Source organism: Oncorhynchus keta, chromosome 10 (assembly GCF_023373465.1).
Source record: "Oncorhynchus keta strain PuntledgeMale-10-30-2019 chromosome 10, Oket_V2, whole genome shotgun sequence".
In the NCBI taxonomy this organism is placed as follows: Eukaryota; Metazoa; Chordata; class Actinopteri; order Salmoniformes; family Salmonidae; genus Oncorhynchus; species Oncorhynchus keta.
In genome coordinates, this window is record NC_068430.1 from 18,599,441 (window position 1) to 18,622,948 (window position 23,508).

Consider the following 23,508-nt stretch of genomic DNA (forward strand, 5'->3'; position numbering starts at 1 on the left):
CGTGAGCCCACCGAATCATTTGGTCCCGAACACCAAGCGGCACGTACCTCCGCCCCGCCGGACACTGAGGAGGCGCGGGTTCAGCCCGTAACGCCCGCTCGATGTCCGAGTCCACCTCCCATACCACCGGTGCCATCAGCTTTGAGGCCGGAAGGATGGGAGTAGGTTCGGTGGACCTATCCTCCGTGTCGTAAAGGCGGGACAGTGCGTCCTCCTTCACATTCTGGGAGCCCGGTCTATATGATAAAGTGAACCGGAATCGAGTGAAAAACATGGCCCACCTTGCCTGCCGCGGGTTCAGTCTCCTAGCTGCCCGAATATACTCCAGATTTTGATGGTCGGTCCAGATGAGAAAGGGGTGCTTAGCCCCCTCAAGCCAGTGTCTCCACACCTTCAGAGCCCTGACCACCGCTAACAACTCCCGGTCCCCCACATCATAGTTACGCTCCACTGGGCTGAGCTTACTCGAGAAGAAAGCGCAGGAGCGGAGTTTTGGTGGCGTACCCGAGCGCTGTGATAGCACGGCACCCACCCCAGCCTCGGACGCGTCCACCTCCACTATGAATGCTAGAGAGGGGTCCGGATGCGCCAACAGGGGTGCATCCGTGAACAGCGCCCTCAACCTGTTGAAAGCTCTGTCCGCCTCTGCTGACCATCGCAACCGCACCGGGCCCCCCTTTAGCAGTGAGGTAATTGGAGCCGCTACCTGGCCAAAACCCCGGATAAACCTCCGGTAGTAGTTGGCAAAACACAAAAACCGCTGCACCTCTTTTACCGTGGTTGGAGTCGGCCAATTACGCACGGCCTTACTGCGGTCACCCTCCATCTCCACCCACGAGGTGGAAATGCGATAACCCAGAAAGGAGACGGCTCGTTTGGAGAACACACACTTCTCAGCCTTGACGTATAGGTCATGCTCCAGCAGTCTACCAAGCACCTTGCGTACCAGAGACACATGCGCAACGTGAGTGGCTGAGTAGATCAGAATGTCATCGATATAAACAACCACTCCCTGCCCGTGCAGGTCCCTGAGAATATCGTCTACAAAGGTTTGAAAAATGGCTGGAGCATTTTTTAACCCATACGGCATGACACAGTACTCATAGTGGCCCGATGTGGTACTAAATGCGGTTTTCCACTCGTCTCCCTTCCGAATACGCACCAGGCTATACGCGCTCCTGAGATCCAATTTTGTGAAGAACTGCGCTCCCTGAAAGGATTCCACTGCCGTAGCAATGAGAGGTAGTGGGTAGCTGAACCCCACTGTGATGGCATTTAGACCTCTATAATCAATACACGGACGCAATCCTCCCTCCTTCTTCTTCACAAAAAAGAAACTCGAGGAGACGGGTGAAATGGAGGACCGAATGTACCCCTGTCCCAGAGACTCCGTGATTTACATTTTACATCTAAGTCATTTAGCAGACGCTCTTATCCAGAGCGACTTACAAATTGGTGCATTCACCTTATGACATCCAGTGGAACAGCCACTTTACAATAGTGCATCTAAATCTTTTAAGGGGGTGAGAAGGATTACTTTATCCTATCCTAGGTATTCCTTAAAGAGGTGGGGTTTCAGGTGTCTCCGGAAGGTGGTGATTGACTCCGCTGTCCTGGCGTCGTGAGGGAGTTTGTTCCACCATTGGGGGCCAGAGCAGCGAACAGTTTTGACTGGGCTGAGCGGGAACTGTACTTCCTCAGTGGTAGGGAGGCGAGCAGGCCAGAGGTGGATGAACGCAGTGCCCTTGTTTGGGTGTAGGGCCTGATCAGAGCCTGGAGGTACTGAGGTGCCGTTCCCCTCACAGCTCCGTAGGCAAGCACCATGGTCTTGTAGCGGATGCAAGCTTCAACTGGAAGCCAGTGGAGAGAGCGGAGGAGCGGGGTGACGTGAGAGAACTTGGGAAGGTTGAACACCAGACGGGCTGCGGTGTTCTGGATGAGTTGTAGGGGTTTAATGGCACAGGCAGGGAGCCCAGCCAACAGCGAGTTGCAGTAATCCAGGCGGGAGATGACAAGTGCCTGGATTAGGACCTGCGCCGCTTCCTGTGTGAGGCAGGGTCGTACTCTGCGGATGTTGTAGAGCATGAACCTACAGGAACGGGCCACCGCCTTGATGTTAGTTGAGAACGACAGGGTGTTGTCCAGGATCACGCCAAGGTTCTTAGCGCTCTGGGAGGAGGACACAATGGAGTTGTCAACCGTGATGGCGAGATCATGGAACGGGCAGTCCTTCCCTGGGAGGAAGAGCAGCTCCGTCTTGCTGAGGTTCAGCTTGAGGTGGTGATCCGTCATCCACACTGATATGTCTGCCAGACATGCAGAGATGCGATTCGCCACCTGGTCATCAGAAGGGGGAAAGGAGAAGATTAATTGTGTGTCGTCTGCATAGCAATGATAGGAGAGACCATGTGAGGTTATGACAGAGCCAAGTGACTTGGTGTATAGCGAGAATAGGACAGGGCCTAGAACAGAGCCCTGGGGGACACCAATGGTGAGAGCGCGTGGTGAGGAGACAGATTCTCGCCACGCCACCTGGTAGGAGTGACCTGTCAGGTAGGACGCAATCCAAGCGTGGGCCGCGCCGGAGATGCCCAACTCGGAGAGGGTGGAGAGGAGGATCTGATGGTTCACAGTATCGAAGGCAGCCGATAGGTCTAGAAGGATGAGAGCAGAGGAGAGAGAGTTAGCTTTAGCAGTGCGGAGCGCCTCCGTGATACAGAGAAGAGCAGTCTCAGTTGAATGACTAGTCTTGAAACCTGACTGATTTGGATCAAGAAGGTCATTCTGAGAGAGATAGCGGGAGAGCTGGCCAAGGACGGCACGTTCAAGAGTTTTGGAGAGAAAAGAAAGAAGGGATACTGGTCTGTAGTTGTTGACATCGGAGGGATCGAGTGTAGGTTTTTTCAGAAGGGGTGCAACTCTCGCTCTCTTGAAGACGGGAGGGACGTAGCCAGCGGTCAGGGATGAGTTGATGAGCGAGGTGAGGTAAGGGAGAAGGTCTCCGGAAATGGTCTGGAGAAGAGAGGAGGGGATAGGGTCAGGGGGCAGGTTGTTGGGCCGCCGGCCGTCACAAGATGCGAGATTTCATCTGGAGAGAGGGGAGAAAGAGGTCAGAGCACAGGGTAGGGCAGTGTGAGCAGAACCAGCGGTGTCGTTCGACTTAGCAAACGAGGATCGGATGTCGTCGACCTTCTTTTCAAAATGGTTGACGAAGTCATCTGCAGAGAGGGAGGAGGGGGGATATATGTCTCCATGGCCAACGTCTCCTCTTGGGACAATGGGTACACGTGACTCTTGGGAAGCGCAGCGTTACCCTGGAGATCTATTGCACAATCCCTTCCCGGTCGATGTGGTGGTAATTTAGTCGCCTTCTTTTTACTAAAAGCAATTGCCAAATCGGCATACTCGGGGGGAATGCTCACTGTGGGACCCTGGTCTGGACTTTCCACCGAGGTGGCACCGACGGAAACTCCCAGACACCTTCCAGAACACTCCTCTGACCACCCCTGGAGAACCCCCTGTTTCCATAAAATTTTAGGATTGTGCCGGGCCAGCCAGGGAATCCCTAACACCACTGGAAACGCAGGCGAATCAATAATATAGAGACTGATACGCTCCTTATGAATCCCCTGCGTTACCATGTCCAGTGGGATCGTGGTCTCCCTGACCACCCCTGACCCTAATGGCCGGCTATCTAGGGAGTGCACGGGAAAGGGAGAATCTATCGGCACAAGCGGAACACCTAATTTAATAGCAAGTCCGCGATCCATAAAGTTCCCAGCTTCGCCTGAATCGACTAGCGCCCTATGCTGGGAAGAGGGAAAAAATGTAAGAAAAAAAATCAAGACAAACATGTGACCAACAGGGGGTTCTGGGTGAGTTTGGTGCTGACTCACCTGGGGTGATCGAGAAATGTTCCGCCTGCCATCTCGACTCCCAGACGGACCCCCCCAGCACCGATCGGCCGTGTGTCCTCTCCGACCACAGTTGGTGCAGAGGGAGCCTCCTCCTCCGGTACCCCTCGGCAAAGCCCCTCCCAACTCCATCGAAACAGGAGTGGAGGTGCTGGGTGGTGGAACACACAGGACCCTCTCTCGAACGCCCGCGGGCAGCCAGCAGATTGTCCAGTCAGATGGACATGTCAATTAGCTCATCCAATGAAAGAGCGGTGTCCCGACACGCTAGCTCCCTGCGGAAGTCCTCCCGGAGACTACACCTGTAGTGGTAGATAAGGGCCCTGTCGTTCCACCCGGATCCTGCTGCCAAGGTACGGAACTCCAATGCGTAATCCTGGGCGCTCCTTTTCTCCTGCCGAAGATGGAATAGTCGTTCTCCCGCCGCTCGGCCATCTGGAGGATGGTCAAACACGGCGCGGAAGCGGCGAGAAAACTCGGGGTAGTGCTCCTTAGCTGAGTCTGGGCCATTCCAAACTGCATTTGCCCACTCCAGAGCACGACCCGTGAGGCAGGAGATGAGGACATTCACCCTCTCCGCTCCCGAGGGAGTAGGTCTGACGGTGGCCAGGTACAGTTCTAGCTGGAGTAAGAACCCCTGGCACCCTGCTGCCGCTCCATCATAGACCCTCGGGAGCGTAAGACGGAGGGTGCTGGAGTCGGGAGATGGGGAGTTCTGAGGAGGGAGGGCCGAAGGTGGAGAGTGGAGACCGCTTCTCTTCCATCGGTCCATTCTCTCCATCACCAGATCCATCGCCGTTCCGATCCAATGGAGAACGGTGGTGTGATGTAGAACCCTCTCTTCAATCGATGGGAGGGGAGTGGCTGTTGCTCCTGCTGACTCCATTCCAGTGGTGCGGGATTCTGTAACGATCTGAGTGTAATGGGTGAGGAGTCAAGCGCAGGAAGCAGAGAGTTCAGGTGAGTGCTATTTTAATGCACCGACAAACGGCGAACATAAGCCAACCCTCACGAACACACAGGGCGTAATGAACACACAAATGCCCCCAAACAGGGGGACTTAAACGGTCTAGGGAAAACCCACAAAATGTGAAAAACACAAAACCCATAGACGTGCACACAAGTACACTAAAACAGATGGTCACAATAATTAATCCCGCACAAGGAACTCTGCGGGCCGGCTGACTAATAAAGCCTACTACCTAATTCAAAACAGGTGCACTCAATCAACACATAAGGAGGGGGAGGAAATAATCAGTAGCAGCTAGTAGGCCGGCGACGACGACCGCCGAGCGCCACCCGAACGGGAAGGGGAGTGTCCTTCGGTCGGAGTCGTGACAACTGGTAACATGACCGAATACAAACAGTGCAGCTATTCCCTCCGCAAGGCTATCAAACAAGCTAAGCGTCAGTATAGAGACAAAGTAGAATCTCAATTCAACGGCTCAGACACGAGGTATGTGGCAGGGTCTACAGTCAATCACGGACAACAAGAAGAAAACCAGCCCAGTCACGGACCAGGATGTCTTGCTCCCAGGCAGACTAAATAACTTTTTTGCCCGCTTTGAGGACAATACAGTGCCACTGACACGGCCTGCAAAGAAAACATGCGGACTCTCCTTCACTGCAGCCGAGGTGAGTAAGACATTTAAACGTGTTAACCCTCGCAAGCCTGCAGGCCCAGACGGCATCCCCAGCCGCGCCCTCAGAGCATGCGCAGACCAGCTGGCCGGTATGTTTACGGACATATTCAATCAATCCCTATACCAGTCTGCTGTTCCCACATGCTTCAAGAGGGCCACCATTGTTCCTGTTCCCAAGAAAGCTAAGGTAACTGAAGTGCTTTGAGAGACTAGTCAAGGACCATATCACCTCCACCCTCTACCTGACACCCTAGACCCAATCCAATTTGCTTACCGCCCAAATAGGTCCACAGACGATGCAATCTCAACCACACTGCACACTGCCCTAACCCATCTGGACAAGAGGAATACCTATGTGAGAATGCTGTTCATCGACTACAGCTCGGCATTCAACACCATAGTACCCTCCAAGCTCGTCATCAAGCTCGAGACCCTGGGTCTCGACCCCCGCCCTGTGCAACTGGGTACTGGACTTCCTGACGGGCCGCCCCCAGGTGGTGAGGGTAGGCAACAACATCTCCACCCCGCTGATCCTCAACACTGGGGCCCCACAAGGGTGCGTTCTGAGCCCTCTCCTGTACTCCCTGTTCACCCACGATTGCGTGGCCACGCACGCCTCCAACTCAATCATCAAGTTTGCGGACGACACAACAGTGGAAGGCTTGATTTCCAACAACGACGAGACGGCCTACAGGGAGGAGGCGAGGGCCCTCGGAGTGTGGTGTCAGGAAAATAACCTCACACTCAACGTCAACAAAACTAAGGAGATGATTGTGGACTTCAGGAAACAGCAGAGGTAACACCCCCCTATCCACATCGATGGAACAGTAGTGGAGAGGGTAGTAAGTTTTAAGTTCCTCGGCATACACATCACAGACAAACTGAATTGGTCCACTCCCACAGACAGCATCGTGAAGAAGGCGCAGCAGCGCCTCTTCAACCTCAGGAGGCTGAAGAAAGCACTCACAAACTTCTACAGATGCATCCTGGCGGGCTGTATCACCGCCTGGTACGGCAACTGCTCCGCCCACAACCGTAAGGCTCTCCAGAGTGTAGTGAGGTCTGCACAACGAATCACCGGGGGCAAACTACCTGCCCTCCAGGACACCTACACCACCCAATGTTACAGGAAGGCCATAAAGATCATCAAGGACAACAACCACCCGAGCCACTGCCTGTTCACCCCGCTATCATCCAGAAGGCAAGGTCAGTACAGGTGCATCAAAGCTGGGACCGAGAGACTGAAAAACAGCTTCTATCTCAAGGCCATCAGACTGTTAAACAGCCACCACTAACATTGAGTGGCTGCTGCCAACACACTGACACCGACTCAACTCCAGCCACTTTAATAATGGGAATTGATGGGAAATTATGTAAAATATATCACTAACCACTTTAAACAATGCTACCTAATATAATGTTACATACCCTACATTATTCATCTCATATGCATACGTATATACTGTACTCTATATCATCTACTGCATCCTTATGTAATACATGTATCACTAGCCACTTTAACTATGCCACTTTGTTTACATACTCATCTCATATGTATATACTGTACTCGATACCATCTACTGTATCTTGCCTATGCTGCTCTGTACCATCACTCATTCATATATCTATATGTACATATTCTTTATCCCCTTACACTGTGTATAAGACAGTGATCCAAGATTTTGAATTGTTAGTTAGATTACTTGTTGGTTATTACTGCATTGTCGGAACTAGAAGCACAAGCATTTCGCTACACTCGCATTAACATCTGCTAACCATGTGTATGTGACAAATAAAATTTGATTTGATTTGGGTGGAACAAAGGGCTAGCTAAGGCATATTGTGCAGGGCTGGAAGCTCTGCAGCGAAATAAGACAAAAATCACTAACCAAAACAGCAGTAGACAAGGCATATTGACATTAGGGAGAGGCATGTGTAGCAAAGTTATCATAGGCACGGCGATTCTGACAGCTAGCAGGCCGGGGCTAGCAGGCTAGCAGATGGGCCTCAGGGGTACGTCGCAATGGAAGAGCCTGTTGAAACCCCCACGGACGGTTACGTCGGCAGACCAGTCGTGATGGATCGGCGGGTCTCCGTGTCGGAGGCAAAGGGTCCAGGCTAATTGGCAAAAGAGGTATTGAAGCCCAGGAATTTTCTGATGGATCTCTTCGGCTAGCTGGGAGATGGGCCTAGCTCGAGGCTAGCTCCAGGCTAACTGGTGCTTGCTTCGGGACAGAGACGTTAGCCAGGAGTAGCTACTCGGGATAGCAGCTAGCTAGCTGCGATGATCCGAAGTAAAGGTTCAGAGCTTGCGGTAGGAATCCGGAGATGTGGTAGAGAAAAAGTAGTCCAATATGTTCTGGGATGATATCGCGCTGTGCAGACTGGCAGGAATTGACCGGGCTGAGGCTGGCAGATGTTCGCGTTAACAGTGATGACAGCTAGCAGTGGCTAACTGACTACTTGCTAGTAGCTAGTTAGCTGGCTAGCTTCTTTATAATACATTGAGTTACAGAATATGCAGTACATGATTAATGTTATGCCCCACCGAAACTGTTTGAAAACACTGGTTCAGATAGTGCCTCGTCCATGGTTTCTATGCCAAGGATAAAAAAACATGGCTGCACCCTATCCTTTTGTCATATACACTTGAGGTCAATCAATATAAATGAGAGGGATTTGTGTACAATGCACATCTGAGAAAAAAAGACAGTATATCAATGCAATCATTCCAAGGAGTCAAGGAAACATCCATCTATTGTTTAGATTGTACCATAACCACTCTTCCAGACAGCCAACTCTACATCAATCTCTTAGTTTATTAAATAAAGCGACCATTAAGGAAAGCAATATTATAATCATACATGCAGCTACAATTTCACTTAAGCAATATTTTCTATACCTTTGAATAAAGACGTAGAAAATGTATCATACACAAGCCTAAATAATCTTACACGAGAAGGAAAAACACATTGCAGTTGAGTTAATATTCTTTGCAACACTGAAAGCTGAAATGTTGTCATCGTCATGGTTAGCAACAACACCGTATTCAGTGCAGAGGCACAAGCCTGCTACCCAAGCTTGGTGTTGAAAACACAACACAACTGAGCTGTGTGTTGTTTTCCAGGATTGTTATTTTCTCCTTGCAGAGCAGATGACATGTAATGTATTCCTCAAGGGATGAAATCCCCACTGGCATTGAGGGATTTGTGTTTATGTACTGGGGCACGGGAGACTGGGGACATGACGTGTGACTGGTGTCCAGCAGAGAGGAACGAGGTGCTTACACACAGCCAACTAGATAGCATAGCAGAAAAGGCACCTAGAATACACTCCCCCCATACACACCAGACAACGACAACAACAACTCAATGCTACTTACTGCACACTCTGAGAAGCAAAGCTTGTGTCATTCACGGTTCCCTCGAATATGACATGTGTTTGTGTATTCCCATCCACACTGGCAATGGGCCTCTACTATAGGTCTTTCTATAAACTAAGGTGTCAGTGAGGATTTCCCTACGCTGGACAACTTGTTACACCTGTTGATAAGTCATTAATAAAAAATCAGCACTTTTTTTGTCATTACATTAAGATATAAAGGGGGAAACATAGCTATATACAATCTAATTCACAAGTTGATTTAAAAGCTGTTTAACCCTTTCTCATGGTTGACAGATTTTTCCAAAATTGTGTGTGACAAAAAACATTATTTTTCTGTCCTTGCATTAATGGCAGTGTAAGTTGTCATTATATCATCTATTAAGTATTGATCGGTTAAATTAGACATTGAACTTGAACCCTGTAAGAACCTGGATCTAGCTGTCGGACAGTTTTTTGTATAGAGATCTAAGAAATGCAGTGTAACTACGTAACATTTAGTGTCTCCTTATGTTACAGGTTGAAAGCAGTTTTTAAGAACAGTCAAATCCCCAAAAGGTGGTTTCTTCAATAATTATGCATAATACTTGTTGGGTGCTCATTTGGTGTCACACTGTTTATTTGCGCCGTGATATTTTCACAATCCTCATCTGATCAAGGAAGGAATTTTCTGAGTGACGAACAGCTGTTGTGATAGTGCATGCGATTCGATTTGATTTGATTTGATGCACCAACAACCCAAGTGCTGGAAAAAAGGTGTTCGTGAGGAATGTCCAGAATATTTTCAATCGTTACACCAGTGAAGACAGTTGTGCCTAGATCAATGTTGGATATAATATCCCTAACGAATTGATGTTGATCATCTGTTGTAGTCTGCTTGATTTACAGCAGGGTCGTATTAGATTTAACCGAAAAAACATCAAGGTAATGAGTTAATATTTTCATGTGTTTTTGTGCCTCGGATTGGACACCGAGTCTACTGTGTGCAATTGTGTAGAATAGACTATTGTGCAACACCAAACGCTATTCCTATAAACTATTCTAAATATAATGACAATAATTTACATAGTTTAGTGGGCATCTTCACATCATGATCTGGTAATGAAATAACATGACAAATACATTTTGCTTTCCATGTTAAACCTGTAATTTGAAACAATAAAAGGGGTTTGAAGTAGCCTACTTGAACTTGAATTTGGAGCTCAGAAAATCAAGTACTAGAATAGGCCTACCTTGAAAATCAGACATTTCCTCAATTTGGTGCTTGAATTATTGTATTAAGTCATTGTAATTATTGTAGCCAGTTAATAAGTTCTCTTGCATCCTTATATTTATTTTTGATTACATTTTGTGTGAGTTATGTGGCCACTTTCAATTGTTTCAATTGTTGAGCCACTCTGTTGCGGTAAAAACCTGTGGGGTTACTTTTAGCATGACAGCATCTAATGCTGGCTTCAACTTGGCTTTTCATACAAATCCGTCCGTTACAAAAGGAAACTGGTTTTTGGTAACTTTCTCATTATAAAAACAGCGATGGTGAGATTCAAATCTGAGAGGCTACAGAATAGGCTACAGAATAATTTGTATATCAATGCATTGGCAAGGCCAAAAAGATTCATTATTCTTAAAGTGCTAATGGCCTACTTTAAAAAAAAACATTTTTTGCATGTTTGTTCTTTTTTTTGGGGGTCTATATTAGGCCCTATACGTACAATCATATACAGTGAGTTATACAACTGTATAACATTAAGGACAATTATAATTAAGGGCTTGAAAAAGTCCCTGAAAGTCCTTGAATTTACCTTGCCAATGTTTGTATGAACCCTGCTTAAAGGATGTATAGTCCTAGACCTATGTTGTTGTGCAGGTGGAGTTACAGTATTTGCATATATTCCTCTAAGTACACACGTGGAACTATATACAAATACTTTATCAAGAGAGTGCAGTAGCACTGTCTCTGTATGTCTAGTAATGGAGAACAATACAATTATTGCAACATGTCTTGTAGTGTATGTCTGTATGAAAGACTTTTCCTTGTACTTGATTTTCATCTTGGAAAGGTCAATAACACCATCACAGGAAACGCATGCATCTCACCTGTAAGTGTCATTAGTATGGTAGGACGATGCTATTGCAGTGCTATTGCAAATGGCTGTGGCAAATTACATTCTGTGGGTATTGATCCTCTGGCAATAGCCAGGGTGTAAAAAATGTGTTTCAATACAATATTTAAGAGTTAACAAGTCAGGAGTTTATTTATGGAGATGATAAAATGTGCCATCCACTGATCAGATTATACATAAGCCCTGACAGCAAAAACCCTCTGAAATACAGTCACAGATGACCTGTAAATGCATTTCAGTAAACATTCTGCTGGTGTGTACGTCGCTAACCCACAAGCTGTAGGGCACACACACACACACACACACACACACACACACACACACACACACACACACACACACACACACACACACACACACACACACACACACACACACACACACACACACACACACACACACACACACACACACACACACACACTCCCTCGCTCCCTTGCCAGTAGATCGTATAGCTCAATCTGCATTTTTGAGCCCACTAAGTATGCACTCTCCAGCACAGGGAGCTTGTGGACAGCTGTCTGCTACTTATGGGTCCCCTGACAGGCACTCTGGCAGGCAGAGGCTCAGCAGAGCCCTGGGGATACACTGGCACTGAGGGTCCTCAAGGCTGGTACCCATGGCCTGGCCCACCAACATACGGTAATGAATAAGGCAAAGGAATAAGGCTGGAATTCTCATCTAATACTGCACCACCCACATACAGGATTTGTGAGATACAGTGTGGCATGATAACAGATTGTTCTCATCATCACATGTCATAGGTTGTCACCATCTTGAAGAGATGAGTGACATACAATGTAATTGCTAATTATTTGATGGATCCAGGGTTCGTACTAACCATTACATCACATTGGTGTGGCATCACCTCAGTATGCACTCATGGCTTGCCTACATTCTATATACAGGTGTTCTATCTTAATATGGCCAGTTTCTCACAGCAAGAAAATAATCCTGCAGCAATAGGAAATGTGGATTATAATGAATGGACATTTTTGTAGGGGTTGATGCATTTTTAGTTAGGATAAATCAAGTTTGACATTTATAGTGGAAATTACACATTTTAGAAGCATTTTTAAACTTTAAATACACTACAATTGGAACAAAAGAGTGATCAAGTTAAGATAGCACATCTGTTTTCAACAGAGTCTTTCCATGATCTCCATTCCGTGTATTCATGAGCTACTACAGTCGGTGCCTCTCGTTTTATTATTACACCACAAAGACAGCAACATAATACAACTTAGAAGTACAAAGTCTTCCTTCTGTACAAACCCAGCACATCAGCTAAGTGGCAAGGACCCCGCAAAGACACTCACGATAACTGACTGCGCCAGCACAGGGAAATACTCTGAGGCATACTATTTTGTTTTGTTCCTAGCATATGACAGACACTAACTTTGAAATGAATTTTATCTGATCTTCAAGGACAACAGTGGAAAACCTTGCATGAACAAACAATGGAAACCTATATTCCATGAAGAAATGTTCACTATCTTTGAGATGAAATATCACCTTCGAGTTCAGTATAACTGTATGCTTTCTGAAACAACATTGTGACAATAAAACTGATGTTCCACTTCTCATTACTAAGAAGACAAGTAACTCACAGAGAAACATTTTTAATTGACAGGCTGAGATGGTACCGTGCATCGGTAGTGAGTCACAAGCCTCGAAGTGGCCTCTATTAGATGTACGAACATGTCTGACGAGTTTGAAATGTTTTCTCTCCTGTCTTTGATAAGAAGTAATAGGTTTATTAAAACACAAACTAAAGTGTAGATGTCATCCCCGAACAGGGTCTTTCAACCAGCAGCCAGCCATCCACTGAATACATTAGATATTGAATTATCAACACTGAAAATATGAGGGTAGATCAAGTTACTATTAACAATGCCTGTATTTATAGATGGAGGACTATGATAAATGTTAGTGGGAAGGGTTGAATCCTAACTTGTTTCAGGCAGTTTTCTGCACCTTTGTTTCAGCTTAGACACATTGGCACCAAAATATGAAAAATGCACATCTGAAATTCTAATTGGCCATGGAGCCTGTCAAGCATTTGTTAGGAAGAATCCCAACAGGCTACAAACTACAAATTGCTACTTTTTAAAAATCTCAAATAATTCCTCTGCAACCGCCGCCTATGCTTAGGGACTGTACAACTGAAAATCAGACCTCTCTGAAATGAAAATGGATAGCCATCACTTCAGTAAAATATATGATTGAAAAGAAAAATAGTGACCCACCGTATACCCAAAACAATCATTAAAACATAAAGTGGACAGCAGAGAACAAGCCTACCATTTAATCTCACGCCTAGGACAGAGTAGAGTATAAGATATACTGTTCTTTGTTTTGTGAGCATTACATGGCAAAGTAGCCAGAAGGTTGTGGATTCGCAGACCCCCGTGGACAGGTGGGGGGGGGGGGATTATCTCCTTTATAATAAAAGCACTGCATGAATCTATCATCTTATTAGCAGCCAGAGAAAAAAAATGCCTTTTATAAACACATTTCATGCAATTCTCCTTCACATGACTGGAGACAAGCAGAATCTGTGGGTAAAATCACTTGGGCAGCCAGAAACCAAATCTATATTACAACCTATGTGCTGTATTAATTGTGATTTTGCTCTATAACCTATTAGTTCATATGCCTTGCGACCGTGATATATAGGCTTGAAGGCCATGACAATAAGTAGTCACAGTGGCAGAATAAATTCAACCACACCGTTTCATCACAAAACCAGAGAGCAACCTCTGTCCAGTGAAGTCCACAAAGCATATTGCATGTAACAAACAGTTACATGACCTACAGAATGGTCAAGCAAGTTAATGTTTTCAACATTTTTGGACCACTGAACAACTATTGATTTAGAACCACTCAGAGTTACCGCAAGTCGTAAAGAAAAAAGGAGCTGCGTCCACTATTTCAGGACCATTTCAACTTCAACATCCTCAAATCACCTATGCTTAAGTCTAATACAGTGACAACTAAAATATACCAAAAATAATTTAGTCCTATAAACATGAGCTAAATATGATGTGGCTGTCCATGTTTCTGATTTTGTGTGCGTGTGCATTCATGCATGTAGAAAAAACATGCTGAATACCCTACTTGTAGAGAAATGACAATGCCATCTTCCTCTCGTTCATGTTGATGAAACGGTCTGTCACTCTGTCATACAGTACACACTTTTATTTTTTGTTGGCTACCTGGCTGAAATGCTGGCTCGCCAGCCTAACTTAATTTCATGGGTAACGTTAGCTAGTTAACATTAGCCTTCTACATCTAGCTACATAGGCACTGTAGATGGATAGCCAAAGATTGTTTTAGGGCGCCCTATTGACGCAGCGGTCTAAGGCACTAAATCTCAGGGCTAGAGGCATCACTACAGACCCCGGTTTGATCTTTGGCTGTATCACAACCGACCGTGATCGGGAGTCCCATAGGGCGGCGCACAATTGGCCCAGCGTTATCCAGGTTAGGGCAGGGTTTGGCTGGTGTAGGCCGTCATTGTAAAATAAGAATTAGTCCTTAACTGACTTGCCAGGTTAAATAAAAATAAATCAAACATAAACATATTAAACATCTATCCTCACAGGCCAGGGGCACAATGTATGAACTAACGGTTGGATCAGAATTGCTGTTGTCCAAATCCCCATTTCCATCCATGGCTAATTTAGGAAAGTGCCAATTTTATCTAGATAGCTAGCCACCGGAGGACAACAACACAACAAGATGCAAATGTAAAATGTCTTCTCGATGCGATTAGATAGGAGTGACGCCAAATCCAAACTGGCTTCCATTGACACTTTGTTGGGGTGCGCCAGGACCATTCACAGCTGAGCTCACTCAGTTGAGCTCAATGCTGATTGGCTATTATTATCTACTTTTTTTATCAAGGGAGGCCAAATGCTATCTGGCTTCCCTTGCATTCAATACTACCGCTGGCAACAATGTCATACTTTTTTGGACCAGACAGCATGAGATAGACGACATCATTAAACTAGGACGGTGAATCTTTCTAATAAGTTTGGTTTTAATATTTTTCATAATTTCATTTATCTGCTTCTTTAAAAAATAATAATAATCATAAATAAATGTAAAATGTAACGATATCATAAAATCTGCAGAATAAAAAGAAAACACATTACTGTTGAACCAGCCTTCGTTATAGTAGGCCTAGGGGTAAGGGTAGTTACGGAGGCCTTGGGTTTTAACCATATCAAACTTAAAACAAGCAATTGTTACAGAAAAATAACTTCTAAATACAAAGTGCATGGACACAAGTAGCCTACATCATGGAGGCTGTTTTATGTACATGCAGAACAGGAGCTGTATTTTATATATATTTATTTATTTAACTAGGCAAATATTCATATTCATATATTTACAATGACGGCCTACCAAAAGGCAAAAGGCCTCCTGCGGGGACGGGGGCTGGGATTAAAAATAAATAGAAATGAAATAGAAATATAGGACAAAACACATCACGAGAACAGAGACAACACAACATCACATAAAGAGAGACCTAAGATAACAACATAGCATGGCAGCAACAGATGACAACACAGCATGGTACTGTAGCAACACTACATGACAACAACATGGTACTACAGCAACACAACATGGCAGCAGAACAACATGGTAGCAGCACAAAACAGGGTACAAACATTATTGGGGACATACAACAGCACAAAGGCCACAAAGGTAGAGGCAACTATACATCACGCAAAGCTCCACAACTGTCAGTAAGAGTGTCCATGATTGAGATTAAGACATTGAGATAAAACTGTCCAGTTTTGAGTATTTATTGCAGCTCGTTCCAGTCGCTAGCTGCAGCAAACTGAAAAGACGAGCGACCCAAGGATGTGTGTGCTTTGGGGACCTTTAACCGAATGTGACTGGCAGAACGGGTGTTGTATTTGGAGGGAGTGAGGCCTGCCTAAAATATTTAGATAAAAAGGGAATGTCAGCTCCCTGTTTTGCTCCTCTCAAAATGTATCTTTTAATAATTGGTGATTAAGATTTATTTTCAGTCTCATGAGCCAGACCGTTTCTATGTGTACAGGCACCAAAAGCACATTACTTTCCGCTGTCAAAATTCATGCCATAACCAACAGCTAAAACCAGAGTTTGTCTTAAATATCCCTACTAACGCTGCCTAAAATGAGTACTTTCAATCATGTTTTTAAGGACACACCTCAAATATTTCCACCCCTCCAATCTAAACGCAAGCAAGCTGATGTAAGAAAGGTCTAAGGCACTGATATGCAGTGCTTGAGGTGTCACCCCTGACCTGGGTTCGATCCCAGGCTGTGTTGCAACTGGTCCCATATGGCGGCACACAATTGTCGAAGTTAGGAGAGGGTTTGGCTTGGAGGGCTTTAATTGGCATATTGCGCTCTAGTGACTCCTTGTGGTGGGGCGGGCACCTGCAGGCTGACTTGGTTGTCAGTTGAATGGTGTTTCCTCCGGAACATGGCGGGTCATGTTTCGGGAAGACGCATGACTCGACTTTCGTCTCTCCCAAGCTTGTTGGGGAGTTGAGGCGACAAGACAAGATCGTAATTGGATCGCAATTGGATATCATGAAAAAGGGGGTACAATACGAAAAAAAGAAGACAAATTACCAATCCAAAAGTTTAAAAATAGCTTAACAGGGACAAAGGTGACAGCCAAAATGATAGCGCATAAGTGATTGGAAATCTGTGGATACCCTATTTTTACAGATGTGTTGTCACGTTCTGTCCATCGTTCGTATGTGTTTTCCTTGTTTTAGTGTTGGTCAGGACGTGAGCTGGGTGGGCATTCTATGTTGTGTGTCTGGTTTGTCTATTTCTATGTTTGGCCTGATATGGTTCTCAATCAGAGGCAGGTGTTAGTCATTGTCTCTGATTGGGAACCATATTTAGGTAGCCTGTTTTGTGTTGGGTTTTGTGGGTGATTGTTCCTGTCTCTGTGTTTGCACCAGATAGGACTGTTTAGGTTTTCACTTTTCTTGTTTTGTATAGTCTGTTCATGTATAGTCGTCTTTATTAAAAACCTGAATAACCACCACGCTGCATTTTGGTCCGCCTCTCTTTCACCAGAAAACCCTTACATGTGTGCCTACAGTAGCAGTTAATGCTTATAGTCATAGCAAGAGAAAATGCAATTGTTTTCTCATGTAGGTAGCTTCTGAATAAGTAACACCAGAGACCCTTTTCAGCTATAGGGAATACAAAGTTATTTTGAGTATTATTATCACCTCTGAGTATTATTCACTTCCTCAGAAGTGGTGAGAACTAAAGCAATTCATTTTCTCCTTTGACCTGTTAACAACTGATGAACATCTGTGTGACATCAAATAGAAAACACAACAGAAGCAACATGCTGTATGCTTCACTATGGAAACTAGACACAAATTCAATTTGCTTTTAAAAAGTAATGAATTACACTGTTTCATCATGTAAGGATATTCAGTAGAACTGAAAAATTACAATTCTCAGTTCTGAAGCGCTTATAGTGTGAAAGAAACTAACATCAACCAATGGTAATTTGATGAGAAAACATGTTTTGGATATGAAGCTAATAAAGTGCTTATAATTGAGAAACACTGTCAACACCAGGAATAAGCTGCAAATACACATTCTACTCTCTTAATGAATACAATGTAATCACACTGATATAGGAAATTATAAAATATAAATAATATATTCAACTTAGCAGACACTTATATCCAAAGTGACTTATAGTTGTGTATGTGTGCATACCACAGCTGGCTGGTGGCACCTTTAATTGGGGAGGACAGGCTCATTGTAATGGCTGGAAGGAAATTAATGGAACGGTATCAAACACATGGTTTTAATATCTTTTAATACCATGCAATTCACTCTATTCCAGCATTATTATGAGCTGTCCTCCCCTCACCACCCTCCTGTGGTGCTTACATTTTACGTAATCAAACTCACTATCCTGACGTTGCAAGTCCCATACTCTTCCAAGTGAGCTACAGAGGACCATGGAAGGCACAGATAGGGTGAGGCCTGAGAGGCACTCACATAAATCCAATAAATGAGAAGGAGAGGTGGGACTTCAAGGCTGTTAGGGAGAGAAAACAGAACTCCCTACAGAGAAGAATGGCTTGATCCCCCATGGTTAGCAGAAGAAGATAATGTTTGAGCTACAGTATCTATTGGATACCGGGAAAGATCTGTTGGAGATCACTTGGCCCCCCACAGAGGCTGGTGATGAGGGTGTTGGTTGAACTTAGTGAGCTATAGGCTAGTGGCACACAAATACCTGTCTCTCCAGAGGGCAGTTTGGCAAGCTAACACTTGCTGACGGTCTTAGAACCATGAGAAAGAGTAAGATAAGCAGCTGCAGCAGCTGAAAGCTGCAGAGAGGAGAAGCCTGTCTGGAAACCCCACTCTCCATTTCTGATGCCTCAGCCTTAGACATTTCTGAAAACAGCTGTTTTAAAAGTTTAAATGTGTTCGAGAGAGAGAGAGAGAGAGAGAGAGAGGGTATAGCCTGACAAGTGGGTGAAATAGCATTGCTCAGTTATCACTGCAAAGAGTCTGTGTTTGCTGTCTTACCTCCAGAGTGAGATGGGGGACCACACAACAGCACCACCCCCTGTCCCTCGCGAACTGACACTGAGTTTCTTCGGTGGGTCTTGAAGTTCCCCAAGTCTGAAAAACAATAGGTATTATGTAAAACCCCCTGTTGGATTGTGGCCCAACAAATCTTTGATAGTTTGTAAGATAAAACCGAGGGAAAAATAACATGTTTGTGCAGAGCAAGAAAACAGAGCCTACAAATTAGAGGGAAATCAAAAGAGGAAAGACTGACTCTTTTATTCAAAATTGAAAATCTCATCTTTGCTGCAGCTGTGCTGTGCATCCAACTTATCGAAAGTAAACATTGGTCAGAAAGAAAAGTGGTGAGAAGTGTATTTAGCTGGAGATGAATAGTCACAATGGAAATCCTTGTGAGCATTGTCTTGTGCAGTAAGTATACACATTTGGGGGTGGTAAACAACCTTAAGCTGAAAAAAAAGATACCTTAATAGAAAAAGAGTCAAGTAAAAGTGAAAGTAACCCAGTAAAATATTACTTGAGTAAATGTCTAAAAGTATCTGGTTTTAAGTGTACTTATTAAAACCTGTTGTGACTAGGGGGCAGTATTTTAATTTTTGGAAAAATAACGTTCCCAAAGTAAATGGGATATTTTGTCAGGACAAGATGCTAAAATACGCATATTAATTGACAGCTTAGGATACAAAACACTCTAAAGTTTCCAAAACTGTAAAAAATATTGTATGAGAGTATAACAGAACTGATATTGCAGGTGAAAAAATCCAATCCGGAAGTGACTCATGTTTTGAATGCTCTGCGTTCCGATGCGTCCCTATTGAGCAGTGAATGGGCTATCAACCAGATGACTTTTTCTACGTATTCCCCAAGGTGTCTACAGCATTGTGACGTAGTGTCATGCCTTTATGTTGAAGAATAAGCGTAAGCGGCTACATTGCGCAAGCGGTCACCTGATGGCTCTCAGAGTGATTATTACGTAAAATACAGAGGTAGCCATTTTTCCTCTCGCTCCTACTGAAAAAACAATTGTCCCGGTGGATATATTATCGAATAGATATTTGAAAAACACCTTGAGGATTGATTATAAACAACATTTGCCATGTTTCTGTCGATATTATGGAGCTAATCTTTCGGCGTTGTCGTGACCGCAATTTCTGGTCGATTTCTCAGCCAAACATGAAGAACAAACGGAGCTATTTCGCCTTCAAAAATAATATTTTTGGAAAAAAGGAACATTTGCTATCTAACGGGGAGTCTTGTGAGTGAAAACATCCGAAGCTCATCAAAGGTAAAAGATTTAATTTGATTGCTTTTCTGATTTTCGTGACCAAGTTACCTGCTGCTAGCTGGACATAATGCTATGCTAGGCTATCGATAAACTTACACAAATGCTTGTTTTGCTTTGGCTGTAAAGCATATTTTGAAAATCTGAGATGACAGGGTGATTAACAAATCACTTGTGATTTTCATGAATAGGAATATTTTCTAGTAATATTTATGTCCGTTGCGTTATGCTAATTTGTGTCAGATGATGACAACGATGCCGTTCATGGCATGGGAGTTACAACAAGTTAACAGAAAATTCCACCCGAAAACTATATTTTGGTATTTGTTATATTAGTCCCAAAATGTTTTGCTCGTCAGCAATCGAGTTTTCAAGACATGTAGCTTCCAAAATACAAAAATCATCCCCATATGATGCTGCAAAACGCATCATACAGCAATGATGTCTGTATTTTCCTTACATTTTCCTTACATTTTCAAGTACAGTCATACTTGAGTCGAAGTACAAAGTGAAAGTACATGCCATTCATCAAATTCCTTATATTAAGCAAACCAGACATAACGATTTCCTTTTTATTTGCGGACAGACAGAGCAAAGTCAGTATTATTTTTAGTGAGTCTGCCAGATCAGAGACAGTAGGGAGGACAACTGGTTAAATTGATAGGTGCGTGAATTGGACTAAAATTCTGTTCTGCATGAGGAGGATGTAACAAGTACTTTTTGGTGTCAGGGAAAATGTATGTGAGTAAAAAGTACATGCGTTCTTTAGGAATGTAGTGGACTAAAATTAGAAGTTGTCAAAAATAAAAAATAAATGTTAAGTACAGATACCACCCAAAAACGACTTAAGGAGTAGTACTTTAAAGTATTTTTACTTAAGTAATTTACACCACTGCTGTTTACTGAGGGATCCCAAGTCTCAATGTGAGAATATTGTCACCAATAATGCCAAGTGAACAGAAAGCTGATGAAAACTACCATTTGTCTAAAGATGGAAGCCAACATGTCTATCTTCCAAACATTATGAACACTGCACACAGTAAGCATTCTAAATTCACACGATTAAGGAATAACATCTTATCAAAACCCATCATTTTAATGACTCCATTAATCAATACAATTGAGGGAGAAAGAAAGGAGTGTCATTGGGCTGAAACCAAGTTTGATTTCATCAGAAAATCCTCAAACACAAAGAATAATCTATCTATGAAGCCACCCATTGCAGTAAAATGCATTTGTCTAGGGCAAAGCTGAACAGATTGAAACATTTCAGTGCTGTGAAAGCTTTTACGTTGAAGATGATTATTACTGCTTCATGCAGTAAAAGTAATTCTTGTACTACATATTAGATATTTAATAGTTTCAAGTTTTAATTTCACATGCACAAGTACAGTGAAATGCCTTTCTTGCAAACTCAAAACCCAACAATGCAATAATCAATTATAATGTAATACTAGAAAAACAGACGAGAAATAAGACGAAAGGGTATCAAACAGTATATACAACACTGTGCAACCATGTAGGAATCACTACCACATGAGAATGTTATCACCACTAGATTAGATCATTGTAGCACGGCTGAGCCAGACGGAAAAATATCACAGCTGAGGCAGACGGCAAAATAACTGTGATCATGTAATTTTACATCTGAAATTATGAACTCATAGTCCCCAAACATTAAAAAGTCGATATTGGACCCAAAGTGTTGTGGATAAAACCAATAAGGCCCAAATCAATATGGGGCTCCAGTAGGCAGAAAGTATTTTTCTTAGCCCAAGTCACACATGAAGGATTTTAATGGCTCCAGTGGTTATCAGGTTGCCATTGTGGGTTTTTTCATCACTCTTACTACCGCAAACATTACAAAGCAATTTCAAAATGGCTTAGAAACTAAAATTACCTTTTTATTGAAACTAATTTATGCTTGACAATTGATGGAAAACAATAACAGGTCACAACAGCTTCCTGCAATTCTCCCTGCTATTGTTGCCCAGCAGATCTGTGTAAAGGTAATTCGGGGAGCACAGAACAGTCTTCATGGATGAGTGTGTAGAGGAGTCTCGGGTGGGAGCTGGATAAATACATTGCAATAGGAACTTCTCAATGCCTTTCAAGAGGTTGTAAGCAGTGATTCAATTTGGAATAATGCCACAGCTACCACAGACATGAAAGGAGCAGCTCCACAAAACAGATACATTAGTTTGGAGAAATAAAAGCTGCACAGACAGGTACTGTAGATATCTCACAAAGACAAAACAGCAACAGCGAGCTTGTGGACAAGTAACTTTTGAGTTAATTACCTCAATACAAGATAAAATATCTTGGTAATATTTGTTGTTGTTATTGTAGTGTACTGAATGTTGCATTTTGTTTATATGTGATGACACAGTATTGATAAAATTAAGTTGAAATGACTTGTTTGAGTTGATTTACCTAACCCAGAAAATGCATTTACTTGTTTTGAGTTGATTTAGTTTACCCAGAAACTGCATCAAGATCATTTGTCTTGGATTAAGATATTCTGATTTGTTTCAAGCCTTTTATTACTGTAGGTTAAAATAAGCTAAATGATCTGGAGTCTTATCAAGGCAAATTATCTCAGTGCACTGGCAGATAATTTAGCTTATTTTAACCTACAAAAAGGCTTGATACAAGTCAGAATATCTTAATACAAGACAAAGGCATTTTCAGGGTAAGCTAAATCAACAAAAAACAAGTAATTTTGACTGAATTATCTCAATACAAGATAAACAGAAATCTAGGTGAAGTCTACAGTAGGTAAGATTTTCATTTTTTTTGCAGTGTGGTAACTTACTGCAAGTGGCTAAAATGAAGCCTGTCTACATAAAAATGGCCAAATTTAGAAAGACAGCTGGTGACACAAAATACATTCATACTGTATCTTTCTACCACTGGGAACAAAGAGACATTTATTTGATAACGGGTGCAGATTTAAGAGCACATATTGTTCCAATTGGATTAATTAACCTTAATTAACCTCTGTAATATGCTCCATATTGTCATGTCACCTCGAGCATCAATGCTGGAATGAAAGCTCTCTCTTTCCAGGGCGACTTGATGGAAAGTCCTGAGCATCTCTCTCAGCAACCAACCAAACCTGCTTTCAAACTAGATTGCTGTTAGTTCTGCTCCAGGAGCAGATTTAAATGTAAAATTACTGGGCTCACTGATTTATTAAGAGGACTATAAGGTCAGCTAATATATGTCATACTGGTTATGGGACAAGTCGATTAGGAGGCAGGCTTTAATTATTTCTTCAAACATAAATCTCCTCTTAACCCAGGAACACACTTTTGCTAATAGCTATTTGAGACTCTTAAGCTCTATTAAGAAAAGCAATTCTTTGCAATTTCTCACAGATGAATGTGAGATTTGGCAATTAAGAGTCAATTAGCTTTATGCATCTACCTCAGCAATTTAACTGATCTCTAAAAAAAGAGAGATGATTTTCTGATACCATTGAACCGCAGACTGATAGAAATAAGTAGAAAGTTAATTCCATTTGTGAATAATTGATGTTGAATAGTATTCTGAACACATTTGTCTACATCCAAA

At 43.4% G+C, this 23,508-nt stretch overlaps 1 protein-coding gene across 3 annotated transcripts in view; it reads right to left on the reverse strand.

The window, feature by feature from the left end:
* The window catches only part of LOC118389632 (contactin-4-like), a 229,512-nt gene that overhangs the window by 105,884 nt on the left and 100,120 nt on the right, over positions 1-23,508 (reverse strand). For all 3 annotated transcript variants that reach the window (XM_052526622.1, XM_052526620.1, XM_052526621.1), the window contains exon 5: positions 18,648-18,743. In XM_052526622.1, the coding sequence (XP_052382582.1) occupies positions 18,648-18,743 (96 nt within the window). The remainder of the gene's footprint in view (positions 1-18,647; positions 18,744-23,508) is intronic.